General features: G+C 37.4%; 1 protein-coding gene across 9 annotated transcripts in view; it reads right to left on the bottom strand.

The window, feature by feature from the left end:
• Positions 1–413: 413 nt before the first annotated feature.
• The window catches only part of TJP1 (tight junction protein 1), a 308,695-nt gene continuing 295,413 nt past the window's right edge, over positions 414–13,695 (bottom strand). For 5 of the 9 annotated variants that reach the window (XM_073303698.1, XM_073303693.1, XM_073303697.1 and 2 more), the window contains 4 exons: positions 12,735–13,212; positions 10,971–11,188; positions 9,341–9,484; positions 414–1,940 (listed from right to left, as the gene is read on the bottom strand). In XM_073303698.1, coding sequence (XP_073159799.1) covers positions 1,846–1,940; positions 9,341–9,484; positions 10,971–11,188; positions 12,735–13,212 — 935 coding nt within the window. In that variant the 3' untranslated portion in view covers positions 414–1,845. Of the gene's footprint in view, positions 1,941–9,268; positions 9,485–10,970; positions 11,189–12,734; positions 13,213–13,695 lie in introns of all 9 variants that reach the window. The other 4 variants (XM_073303700.1, XM_073303696.1, XM_073303695.1 and 1 more) reach the window with 3 other exon arrangements.

The raw sequence follows: 13,695 nt of genomic DNA on the forward strand, positions 1-13,695 counted from the left end.
CATGTAAAACACACTTTCACACATATGACCTGACAGGGCTTCAGCCTCTTGGAATTGTCAGTCCTCATCCATGACAAAAGGCAATGTTCTCATCACAGCATATTGCATGACTAATATTTCAGCTATGTGTTGGGGTATTTATAAACAAATTTTTTCCATCTTTAAGACTTGTCTTATGGACAGCAAGATGTTTGGTCATCTCTATTCACTCTTGACCTTGCAGCCAGAGCTGATGGTTGTTTTCAGTGGGAGTCTCCCAAAATAAAGTTCTACTGAGCATGAGTAAGGACAGCAGAATCTGGTCCTTAAAACAGAAGCTAAACGGATTTGGAAGTGTGCACATAAATGCATTTTGGAAACAATAAGATACTGAAAATATCATTTATTATTTTAAAAACAATTTTATTCTGTATATTTAGAAATGTGTAATTTTAATAACTGCAAAGAAAAAATCAGCCACACCTGAATAGCTAATAACTGATTAACAGAATGCAGTGGTATATTATCTAAACAGTAGTAGTGCTGATGTGCCATAATAAATTGTCTATTAGTAAAAAAATACATTTCAGGGCACATAGTATAGCATCCTTATCACAAATTACAGTAGGGAGATTTTTCAAGATTTTAATCAAACTAGAGAATTCCGAGTTATATTCTTAAAATGCAGCACTTAAAAAGGTAACAACATTGTGCATTTTTTAAAAAATGTCCTTGTTTGTATATTGTAGAAATGCTGCTTTATTGCTGCAGATGTCAAAGTTCAAGGCTCAAAAGGTATGAGAATACAAAGATATCCTTAAGAAACTTTGTTTTGTTTTTATATATATTTATATATAAAAAGGTAAAGCTTATAAAAGTTAATTTACAAACCAAGAACAAAAGTGGTATGCACGCTTTATATACAGGCATTCTATAACATCTATAAATTTTCAAATGCATAGCAGAAAACATACCATCATTTTCTTCTGCTTCTCTTCTGGTTGGTCAACACAAACAATACTTGTTCTCTAAACCAGCAAGTTCACAATAAGTCACTTTGTCAATCTGTTTCATGATATATTAACTAGTTAAGCACAAAAGCCATACAAACTTAGTAATACAGAGAACTATGAGAACTAAGACTATTAAAAACATGAGGGTAAGGCATCCCTGCTGGTTAATATGTCTGTAGTAATGTGTTGGTTAATTTACAAATCCACAGAGGCAACTGAACCATAGTCATCTCACATGCTCTCTATCTTTTCCATGACAAAGAAAATTAACAATGTTTTCATGTACAGTAAGTAGACATGCTTTTATAAGCCTCACAGTAGAGGAAAACATCTAAGTTGTGCTAGTCAAAAGTTTACAGCTACTTTATGGGACATGTACACCAAAAGAGCCATCTAAAAACCAGAGATGGAAATATAGTATTGTGTATTTTAACATAAAAGTAAAAACAAACAAACAAAAAAAACCTCCCACCCCCAAGTTTAAAAAAAAAAACAACCAAAAGCCAAATTCTGTAGTTCAACCAGTGGACTATGAACCAAATTCAATTTTTCTGTATATATTCCATTGGTACTTCATTGGTACTTTAAAGTTTTAACAATGAAACATTAGCTATGTTCATTAAAAAACCCAAACCCAACATTCAGAACCCAGAAGAACCCCACCTTGTTTCCACAGTACACTTCCCGTTTGCGGCATGTATTCTGACCATGGTTCAAGAGTGTACTTGCTAACCATTGTTAGTAAAAGCAAGATGCTTAAACACTAAGTTCCGTTAATACTTGATAGAGTCATTCAGTTTATATGTAAGGTCCATCTCAGTTTCACATTATTTACTCAGACAGCTAATTTAGATTAGAAGTGGTCAATTAGGACTGAGACACAGTTTGCTCCAACAAGATAGTTTGGATCTCCAGGAAGAGACTTGTTCTGCCAGGTTTTGGGGTCACCTGTGGGAGGAAAACACAATGTTGGTGTTTAGAATCCAATGTCAAACAGTGTACATCTTGAAAGAACCATGTTTTTGGATAGTACCTTTTAATTCAGAATCAGCATATTTTGCAATAAAAAGTATAGTTTGTATTTTATTGAGAAAAATAGGATAGTACAGTTTTAATTTAGTAAACTTCTTGTTGTTGTGGTAATTCAAGAGGGACTTGGTGGTACTCAGGGACTGTTGTACATACAAAACAGATTTGCTCTGAAGCAGCACCAACATAGTGCTTTCCTTTCAAATGATCAAAACTAATCTATATTGGATACTCACAGGACTTCTGTATTAAAAAACAGAAAATTAGGACATTTTACTAAGCTACATTGACTAATCCTTCAAGAATCTGTTTCATAATCTTAACAAAGATGAGTCAAAACTCAAGATAAGTTGTTCTACTCACTATGAAGTAGCGGGAATTTAATTTTGTATTATGAGTAATAATTTTTTTTTATCTGAACACAGTATACCAGTAGTGCAGTATAACTGACAAAAGATGGTTACTTACCTGTGTCATAACTGTTCTTCGAGGTGTGGATGCAGACATGTATTCCACTCAGCTGTTCACATGCCCAGTGCACCAAAGCCAGAGAAATATGCCTGGCAGTATCAGTACGGATGGTGCTTGTGCCCTTTGCTTTGTCCCTCCCCTGACTATATTTGGGTGGTGCTGCCCCAATCCCGTTCAGTTCCTTCACATCAAAGCTTAGGCTGGAGACTCTGCTGCAGAGGGGACAGAGGGTAGGTTGTGGAATACATGTCTGCATCCAAATCTCGAAGAACAGTTACAATACAGGTAAGTAACCATCTTTTCTTCTTCAAATATCAGCAGACATGTATGCCACACAGGTGACTCAAGCTGTTTAATGAGGAGGTGGAGCTCAGAGTCTATTTAAACAGTGACTGCAGAACTGCCTTCCCAAAAGTTTGCATCAGTCCTTGATGCTGTGGTGACAGCATAATATCTAACAAAGGTGTGCGCTGGAGACCACATTGCAGCACTGTAGATATACACTATGGAAACATCTCTAAAAATGCTGTTGATTTATTAAGCTCTTGGTGAATGAGCGTATAATTACTTTGGGGACATAATCTAAGCCACTCCAAAAGTCGTAGTAATATAGATATTCATTTAGAAATGGTTTGAGCTGAAACCAATTGTCCTTTCATCCACTCAATGTAAGATACGAACAGACGAGGTAATGAACGAAATGGTTTATCCTTTCCGAATAAAATGCCAAATACCTTCCTCACCTCAAAGACGTTCTTCTACACCCAAATATGATATGTGGAAAAAAAATACAGGTAAGTAAGTGTGACACTCTGTACCTCGAAGTAGCATCCTCGAGCCCCCATATTCACCACTGTGATATGATTGATATGTTTGGTGCAATACATGCCTTATGAGGGATCATTTTTAAAAAGTCTTGATCTGTTGAACACTAATATTCTTTTGGATTCTATGTACTATCATTGTATGTGAAGTATTGCTGTATGTGCTCCTGAAATATGTTGTGAGATTGGGAAACTCCCACAGCTAGCCTTTCAGCTGCAACAAAGGAGGGCCAGACAAGTGTTGATGTCTGATCAAAAAAAATCCACTTTTCCAGAGGCTTCTCAGAGAGTGCACATAGGCAATGGAGACTGCCTGGCCCCAACATCACAGCAAGCATCTTTCTAGCAGCTGGAAGAAGGTATAAAGAGAGAGACAAGTATCATCATCACTTGGCCTCTCGCCTCCCTCTCCCCACCAATCTTAATACCTGGAAGATTGTCCAGAAGACAAAGACTGAGATCAGGAGATTGGTCCCAAACTGGAAAGGAGTTCAGTCTGAGTATTAAGAACTGTAAAATGCCTGTAACAGACAGTGGGGTGAGAGTCTGTTTGATTCAAATCTTGCTTAGTCTGTTAAAGTTAGAATTTAGACTGTGAATTTATTTTTATTTATTAGGTAATCAACTTTGATCTCTATGCCTGCTACTTATCACTTAAAATAGTAAGTCTTTCTGTAGTTAATAAATCTGTTTTATATTTTATGTATGTTTTAGGTTGAAGTGCTTGTGGAATCTCAGCTCAGATTACAAAGGCTGGTGCATGTCCACTTTTCTACGAAGAAGTGGCAAATTTATTAATGATCTTTTCATTGCCCAAGGGAGCCTTGAGCAGTGTGGTGGGCTGGGGAGATTGACTGTTGCCTCTCTCTGAGTGGCTCAGGGAGCATTCATGCAATATAGGTGGGTTTTGGGCTACAAAAGGCAATGGCTGAGTGATCATAGTGCCTGGAGGGGTGTTGGTGCTTGTCACAGTCACAGCTTTGTGGGAGACACCCAAGGCAGGAGAGTTTAGGAGGCACCATGGTCCCACAGTTCCAGGTTGTACCCTGAGGATTCCTATAACCTGATTTAGGTAAAACATCTCTCTCTTGACAGAAATTCTGGGTGTGGTCTTAAAATTACCTTGTCTTTGCAGGGCTGGGTGTGCAGGGAATGAGCCATTAAGACTTGTAATTTACTGATTTGTCCAGTGGATGTGATAGCTGCCAGGAAGGTAGACTTCTGGGAGAGCAGAGCCAATGAGTAGCTCTAATGGTGAACCCATTAGTGCAGTCAGCACCATATTAAGGTTCCACAATGGCACCATTTTCCTCACTGGTGGAAAGAGACAGACAATGCCTTTCAGAAACCTCCCTGCCATAGGACTTGAAAATACTGACTTTCCCCGAATAGGACCGTGGAAAGCTGAAATTGCAGCCAAATGAACTTTCAAGGAGCAAAGACCAGGCCCGAAGATTTCAACTACAATAAATTGTCGAAAATGTTCTGAATCTGGGCTGACAGATGAATTCCCTTAGAGATCACCCAAATTGAAAACTGCTTCCTCTCAGACAAGTAGGTAGGTGGCCCTCGTAGATGATTTTCTACTACTAAGCAGAACTTCTCTAACTGCTTCTGAACACCACATGTCTTCCTTATCTAGCCACGCAAAGTCACGCAGTAAGGTGTAGACTGTCTGGCCATGATGTTGAATCAACAGGTCACGGCAAAAATGGAGAGACTTGTGAGGTCAAACTGATAGCATATGGAGATTGGAGAATTCTCGGTCATGCTAAAATCATGATCAGCTTGGCATGGTCCAATTTGAGGATAACCTGAGGGATAAGAGGGATGGGGGAAGGCACACAGTAGTTCGGACCCCAATTCTGATGAAATAGGTTTGTGAGGCATCCTGGCATTCTTGAAAAAGGGCCCTCAGCACACTGTTCTTCAGTACCCACTAGTGGTTGTTCGAGAAGATTCTGCTAAGGTGATCGGCCAGCTGATTCTGAGAGCCTGATAAGTGAGCCACTCCTAGCATATTTTTTTCTTTGATGCAGAAGTGCCAGAATGTTATTGCTTCATGACAAAGTTGACTGGAATGGGCTCCTCCCTGCTTGCTGACATAGTACATCACTGTGATATTGTCCATGAGTATTGTGCACTGCTGTTTCCTGAATGTGATGCCAAAAGGCCCGCCACACATTGTACATTGCCTGCAGCTCCAGCACATTGATATTACAGGACGCTTCCTGTTCCAACCACAATCCCTGAATTATTAATGATCCCAGATGCACTCCCTAACTTATGGAGGAGGCACCAGTGACTAACATTCTGGAGACATGGCACCGACAAAGGGAACCCCTTGAGACACATTGTCCTGAATTGTCTGCCACTGCAGAGCATTTGGTATTTCCAGAGGTACTCACACCAGAATGTCTAGTGAATGGTAACTTGGACAATAAACAAGCCTCACATGCTGCACTATGTAGGTACATGTGGCCATATGGCCTTATAACTTCTGACACACTCGGGCTGTTGTGGTAGGATGTGGAAGTCCAGACATAGGTGGTTTTTTTGGAGGACCTGAGAAAGAGGAACAGAATGTCTTCCTGCTAGAGGCCACCTCAGAGTCCTGCCGAGGAACGTCAGCATACTGGTACCATCTCCTGTGCTGATTTAGGCCTCATGGCTTGCTCCATCAGGTACTGCTTGAGTCTCAAGTCCCTTGCCGTCTGGGTCCTTTTCTTGAAGGACTTACAGATGGAGCCCCTAGCCTTAATGTGCCCCTCTCCCAGGCCGAGCGAACACCATGTGTGGGTATCACTATTCAGAATTTCCCCTCCACATAAAAGGTAATGTTTAAATCCTGGTGTAGGCATTCCACTGGAAAAACTACTGCTGAATTTCCAAACTAATCTAAAGTATTGCTAATAAACAACTAACTAAACTGTTTACAAGAAGTTCTCAAAGACCGGGGGGGGGGGGGAGGGCAGTGTGAAGAAACTGGGTGCTCCAACTCCAGTCTCGGGCAATGAGAAGGAAGTGAGAGGGGTCAGGGCAGCGCCACCCCTATGGGTATGACTAGGCGAATTTCTACAGCTTGTGTGTGCTGGGCACGTGCACATCTAAATGGTATACATGTCTGCAGCAACTCAAAGAAGAACTACTAATCTTCGGGAGAAACTTTGCTGAAGCACTGATGTTCTAATGAGATAGTAATTTGCTGATATTTACATTAGATAAGATTTAAAACTGATATGTGTTCCACTTTTGGTCATTAAAGCTCCTGTGACACTTTCTTTAAAAACAGAGGGATTATTCTTGGTTGTCATTTGACAGAACTCAGAAGATAAATTCCAGTCTATACTTATTGCCCCTTGTAGTTTCAACTGGAGAAGTTCCCCACTCAATAAACCATTGCAAGATGTTGCTAATCCAAAATATAGTGTCCTCATTCCACCATTTCAGTGGTAGATTAAAGAACATTACTATGTTTATCTCAAAGCCTACAGGATAAATGTCACTATAAAATTTCAGTAAAATGGGCCAAAAAATACATCTGTCTTAAGATTTGGAGACCTCATTTACATAATACAGCATCTCAAACCTTTGTGCTAAAGGAGACAAATGTAAATTCCACAGTTTTCTGGAGAAACCCATGAAAACAAATATGAATTACACAATTTGCTGAAATGACACCAACACGTAATGTGGAGGCTGGGAAAAGTAAAAATGGCCTAGGGTTGTCACATGTATTTAGAGAATTTAAAAACAAATCAATTGATTGCAGCCAACAAATGCTAATTATTTAAAACTGTTCTCAAATAGAACTTTAGCTGCTGGAGGATTTTCAGTTCTGTAAATACATTAATTCCATTCAATATGGAAACCTGAGTCTTTTTAATACCTGAATACATTTGCAAAAGGTCAAAATTAGATTGTAATAAGAGTAGGTTTTAATCTCACAGATGAGGCAATCTGAAACATTTTAAAACATACACCTATAGTGCAGATTAGATTCTAACCAAAACAACCTATAACTGTTACTCCACAAATTGAAGATACAACTACTTTCCCATGATTTGCACATTTAAATCCTTTGAAGTAATGACCGTACAATATCAAACTAATACAGTGCAACAAGTGTAATATAAAAGGAAAATGAATGTACTGTTAGTTAAGATGCAATTTAAATTCTCTCCACTCAAAAGTTAAAATGAGATTAACCAAGAATTTCAGATGTTTTAGGGATAATATAAAAGTATTTCTGACTTAAGTTTGGCAGATAATAGGTCAGTATATGTAATTAAATGTTCATTTAAAGAACAGGACATGGAAACAACTTAGAAAAAGCTGAGATCAAGCAAAAGATTGACTAGAAAAAGCACCATAGTGTTGCAAACCACCTCTATAAAGGCACCTGAAAAATCAGAGTCCTGTAACCAGCTAATTTAAAATGAGAAAACAAATATTTATTTAAGACACAGTATGGTCTACTTACATATCAGAAGACAGAATTGCCTAATTCTGAAATTGTCTCAAAAAGTAAGATTACTGATACATCCCATTTCAGTTAAACAGAATAAAATGTTGTGTTATAACTCCAATACAGAAAGTGTTAGTACTTGTGTATGCTTTATCTCTCTCTCTCTCTCTCACACACACACACACAGAGGCTAATTTGGGAGAGGAAAAAGATCGGTCTTAAAGCAGTTTTGATTATTATTTGGGAGGACTAGAGTTTCTCCTTTCATTTCAAGTAAATTCATGAATAGATTTTTCAGTTACAAAATATAAGTACTTTTTAAAAATTTTATGTAGTTATGATGGTGTTTTTTGGGTCCCCGCCACTTAAGTATTAATGTTTTAACATTTCAAATATGTACATACAGTTAAGTTGATGTATGGAACACATGCATATAATAGCATAAAAACCATCCAAATGTTGATTTCTCTAAATCAGATGCCCATCATCAAAACTGATGCTCTAATCTTTCAGTGTCAACGCACTGTTGACAGGTATAGATACATTAATGACAATACATTTTGTTTTCAATACTGTATACATAAGTATTGTGTTTAAATATTATATACAGATTATATGTACACATTAGGGGTGTAAATCTTTCCATTGTAATGTTAGAAAGTAGCTGAATAAAACCTTGACTTTCTTTAAATGTGCAGATATTAATTTTTAAATTGCTGTAACTTCAGACATTTCATGAAATTGCTTGAAAACTTACATAAAAATTCTACTTCAGCCTAATACTGATCACCCAGAATTTCAGCCAACAATGTTTTCTCTGTTCCAAGTAAGGGGGTAAAAATGGTAGTGAGCATAGAGGAAAAAAGAACAGGCATACAAAACTGAAACCTGGTTGCAACTTCAACTATGAAAAGCCTCTCTCTACAATTCTGGGTTGAAAAAGGAGGTTGGTGAAGAAACAGGTGGAAGCAAGCAAGAAAAGTCATGTGGAAAATACAGCCATATTAGAATGAACTATAAAATGCTTTCACAGACAAACACTGTAGTTTCCTTAAATGGTCTGATTGTAAGCATCAACTTGCAAACATGAAAACAGTTAACATGTAATAAGTCATGATTTATAAATGTAGAGGTTAACATTTACAATTTCCCAAATTACTATATGGCCAATTAAGCAGAAGGCATGAATTTGTGGTATAAAAGCCCATTAGCAGTACCTAATCATTTCCCCCAATTTATTTAAGTGCAAATTTACAATTTTAAAGTGTTTGCAGCTGTAACAGTCCTCAAAGAAGAAAAAGCGGAAAGTGTGATGATATTTAACGGACCACGGATAAAGTAGATAATATAATACTGTATTTCTTTACCATTTTGGTTTGTCAACCACGATTTTAGCCATGAATTTGCACCATGAGTAATGAAAGTGAAATGGAGAGTTTGACACAAATACAATGATTGAGTTATTATATATTACACACGGTCACCTTTAGCCAAGGGATCTTAAATTACACGATAGCACCCAAAAGCCCCAAAAGGACAGAGGGAGGACAGCATACCCGACGAGGAGTCGGAGGATTTTAGAGCAAAAGACCAACCATCAGGGGTCATAGACGCACAATGTGGTAAGCGCAGCTCCACTGGCTTCAGGAATTTTAGTCCATGGGGCCCACACATTACCAACGGGCTAAGCAGTGTTTCACCTACAGTTAAAGAGAAACAAAAATAAAAGGTTACCAGTAGAAACCTGTTCTCCTTGAAATACATTCAATATTTTTTCGATACACAAACAAGAGCAAAATATGAAGAAATTAATTTATAAAACCTATGAAAATTCAGCCTTGCAAATAAAACAGAGCTACTCAGCAAGGTTGTTTCTGGTTGCCTTTCCTATAACCATACTCCAGTGAATTTCAACTGGACCGAATCATATTACAAAATGAAAGGCACAGGGCCAGACAGGCCAGATTATTTGACTACATTAGAATTTTTCTGACCTGTAATTCCAAACATGTGCTGCTATACATGCAAACATGTGAACCTCTCAGTGCCTTGCCAACACTACAGTTTTGCTCATACTACTGCTAGAGGTGGTTTACCTGCTAGGATGTCAACCATCTTAGTGTTTACAAGGGAACCCCAAAAGACTCTTGTTAAAAGTAATAGCTGGGCTGGCAAATAGTTGCTTAAGAGCCCAGCCCTCTCATAACAGTCAGAAGGTATGGAACAAGGAATTCAAAGTTTTATTTTTGCAGTTAGCCGCTCAAGATGGCATTGAGAACATGCTCCTCAACTAAACAACCCATATTCAGATGATAGATCTAGGGTTGCTTTGAATCTTGTGTCGCAAAGTACCAATAGTGTCTTCATTGTAAATTCCAGAAATCGAAGTCCTGAAGGAGAGAAAAACTTCTCCTTAACTTACATAAATGAGACACCTATATGTTTAAAGGACTACTAGTTTCCATTTGCCTAGGTTCCGGGGTGGCTATTGATAAAAGAAACAGACTACAATTTAAAAAAAAAAAAAAAAGATTCCTAGGTTATATGCTGTACTACTTGCCACTTTAATACACAGTAAAAAGTGTGTGTTTTAGGAAACAGCAATAGTCATTCAGTGATTGCCTCATCTGGCTTGTCTGAAAATCAAGACAAAAAAATAATCTCATTTGCTTTAGTATTTTCTACCTCACACCTATTTTTATAATGCAAAAAAGGAAAGAAAAAATGTGGCTGTTAGCAGCTCTTTGAAACTTCCAGCATTTGAGGTAAATTTTCTCAATGTATTTCGCTAACACGTCTCTAAATTTTTAAAAAGATAAATTACATAATGCTTTCAGTACTATATCATGTGAGGAAACATTAACCTGGCAGACCAGAATATACCCATTCACTGACTATAGAGATAATGAAGCAATGAAAGTCCATTTAAAAAATTATTTTCAAAGTATATTAAAGTTTAATTTGTGCATGTCAACATAGACTTAGATATTAAAAATTATAGTCAAAATTGAGACACCCTGAATTATTCTCCCACCAGAAAATATAATTGAAAAGAATACTACTTGCTCTGTACTTCTAGTTTGTGAACTTCTTGGGGCAGAGACCATGTCCTCCAATGTTTTGCAGTCAGTGCTTAGATAATGAATAGCAACAGATAATATATTAAGATACAAAGACAACTCTTACCTTTCTCTTTGTCTAAAGGTGGGAGGATACTATTATCTCTGCAGACCTTGAAATAGATTTCTTGCTCTATTCCCTCTGGAATGGCTCCTTGTGGTATAATTATACTAACTCCTGTCTCTATGGAGCTTAAAACGCCACCATTGCTGTTAAAAACACCTCTTGCTGTGGCTACTACAGTGTGTCCATCCTCCTCATCATCATCCTCTAGTGCTGAAGGACTAAATGTGAGATAGATAGATTAAGCATAGCAGTTTTATATACCTCCCCCAAAATCAGTAGCACACTCTGTATTTTGAATTAATTTACCAATGCAACAGTTACATTAGGCAGGCTAGCCCTTTTAAAGTGTAATCAGTCTCAACTAAGAAATAAGCCAAATAGACTAGTGTAATTTTTGCTTATCTTTTGAGAGAAAGGGTAAATGGAGATGCATTTCTGCTGTAATGAAAGAATTAACTTGGAAATTTACCCACAGCATCTGTTAACGACAGATTTTGGACCACTCGGAACTAGTTAGGTTTTAGAATTCTCAGTTTTTAGAGTTGTTTTGGGATAGTCTCCCCAACTACAGAGCTCAGCATAAGAGTACTAAAATTTACTAGAATTCTGTTGTTCCAGCACCTAGTTTGTCATGAGTTTAGTATCATATAAAAACACAAAGCAGCTGTATTGATTATTGTGTTGATAATTCTTATATGAACCTCACTGAGACTTTTCTTTCACTTATCTTTAAGGACAATTTGTCAGCCTTAACTTCTATAGCATCAATAAATACCACTTAGAATCCTACCATTTTCCAGGCTGTGAAATGAATGCTGCAGAGGACTGGAAAAAACCCTCACATTTTATCAGGAGGTTTATTGTACTTAAGTTGGTTTTATGTCAATTGCAGAAGTACTCATCTCTTTTGGTAAAAGACCAATAATTTAACAACTCAGGATCAGCTCAGCTTCTCATGGCATAACCCCCCCGCCCCAGCTGCTTTAGCACAAACTGCTCGTTCTTATGTTACATTACTGAATTTTAAAAAACAGTAAAAACTATTTCAAATTTGAATCATACATTATGGTCACATAACACATGGCAAATGAGACAACATATTTTGCAAAGATTTTACAAACAAACACCCTATTTTAAAATAAACAAATTGAGGAAATGCTCAAGTTAGCTAGAAGTATGTCCCTTATAGATGAGTGGATTTTCAGTTTTATGGTAGCTTCGTAATTTGAGTATGGGTAATTGCATCTTCCTCTTAAACAGTTATATTGTTTGGTCTCAAAGCAAGTACAACACCATTGTTGAAATGACTGCTCTCTTTTCAAAAGAGTGTTTTTAAAAATTTACCTGAAATAATAATATAGCCTCCTCAGCACATACAAGACCACTCACACTGAATGTGTAGTGTTAAGCTGTGACAATAATAATTTAGTAATTCCAACTTCTGGAAAAGGGTTGTTTAGAGCAAGACTTGTTACTTTTTACTAAAAGACGTACAATAAGAACCATGCTGGACACAACTTCACTATTAAAAAGTAGGATACAGGGAGACAGGACACCCACGTCTCCCCAAAAGCCATTGCCACGCACTTCCCCCCCAATTCTCTGATCAGTCTCCAGTGTTAGTCCCAGGAGATGCATCCTGGTTTTTGATTACAGAGTCTGGGCAAACTAACAGCAATTCATCCAGGACTGAACACTGCCTAAAAAAACCTGCAATTTCATGAGCAACTCCATTCTTTAAAAACATTAAAAAAAAAATCTTACCTTACAGGAATGGCTTTAGGCACAGCATTAATGTTATTTGGTTGATATTTAGGCTTGTCTGCCAGTATGGAGAATGTATCCATTCCACTGTCAAACTCCGAAGGCTGCAATGAGCTGTGCGCTTTTAAAATTGGTTGAGGAGAATTTGGAGCCTTTGAGGGCAACTCTGGTTTATGCTGAGTTTCATTTGGCAGGAGATTGTGGTTGAATTTAGGACTTTCAAACTTTCGCTCAAATGGCCTGGCAGCACTTGTGTAAGGCTTCGTTGTAAAGCGATTATAAGCCGGGGTGACTGTTTTCTGAGTCTGCTCAGTTCCATTAATTGGACCCTTGTCAGGGAAGCTTTTCTGAGGATAGAAGGTAGACTGTACAGTGTCCTCTCGGTTGGAAGATCTGAAAGTTGCTGGTTTATTTTGAGATGGAGGTGGGTCAGGCTTGGGCACTGTGGAATTCTGGAAATCTACGGGCATACAGTTAACTGTAACACAAAATGGAAAAAACCACACATGAAAAATCCATAATATGTAAGCCTTAATATTCCATTTTACACCTCAGACACTTAGGTCTATTATGAAAAATTTGTATGTGCAGTAGGGCTGTCAATTAATCGCAGTTAACTCATGCGATTAACTACAAAATATTAACTGCGATTAAAAAAACTAATAGTGATTAATCGCACTGTTAAACAATAGAATACCAATGGAAATTTATTAAATATTTGTGGATGGTTTTTCTACATTTTCAAATACATTGATTTCTGTTACAACAAGGAATACAAAGTGTACAGAACTTACTTTATATTATTTTTATTACAAATATTTGCACTGTAAAAATGATAAAAGAAATAGTATTTGTCAATTCACCTCATACAAGCACTGTAGTTCAGTCTCTTTACCATGAAAATGTAACTTACAAACGTAGATTTTTTTTTTGTTACATAACTTTACTCAAAAACAAAACA

Source organism: Lepidochelys kempii, chromosome 10 (assembly GCF_965140265.1).
Source record: "Lepidochelys kempii isolate rLepKem1 chromosome 10, rLepKem1.hap2, whole genome shotgun sequence".
NCBI classification, from domain to species: domain Eukaryota; kingdom Metazoa; phylum Chordata; order Testudines; family Cheloniidae; genus Lepidochelys; species Lepidochelys kempii.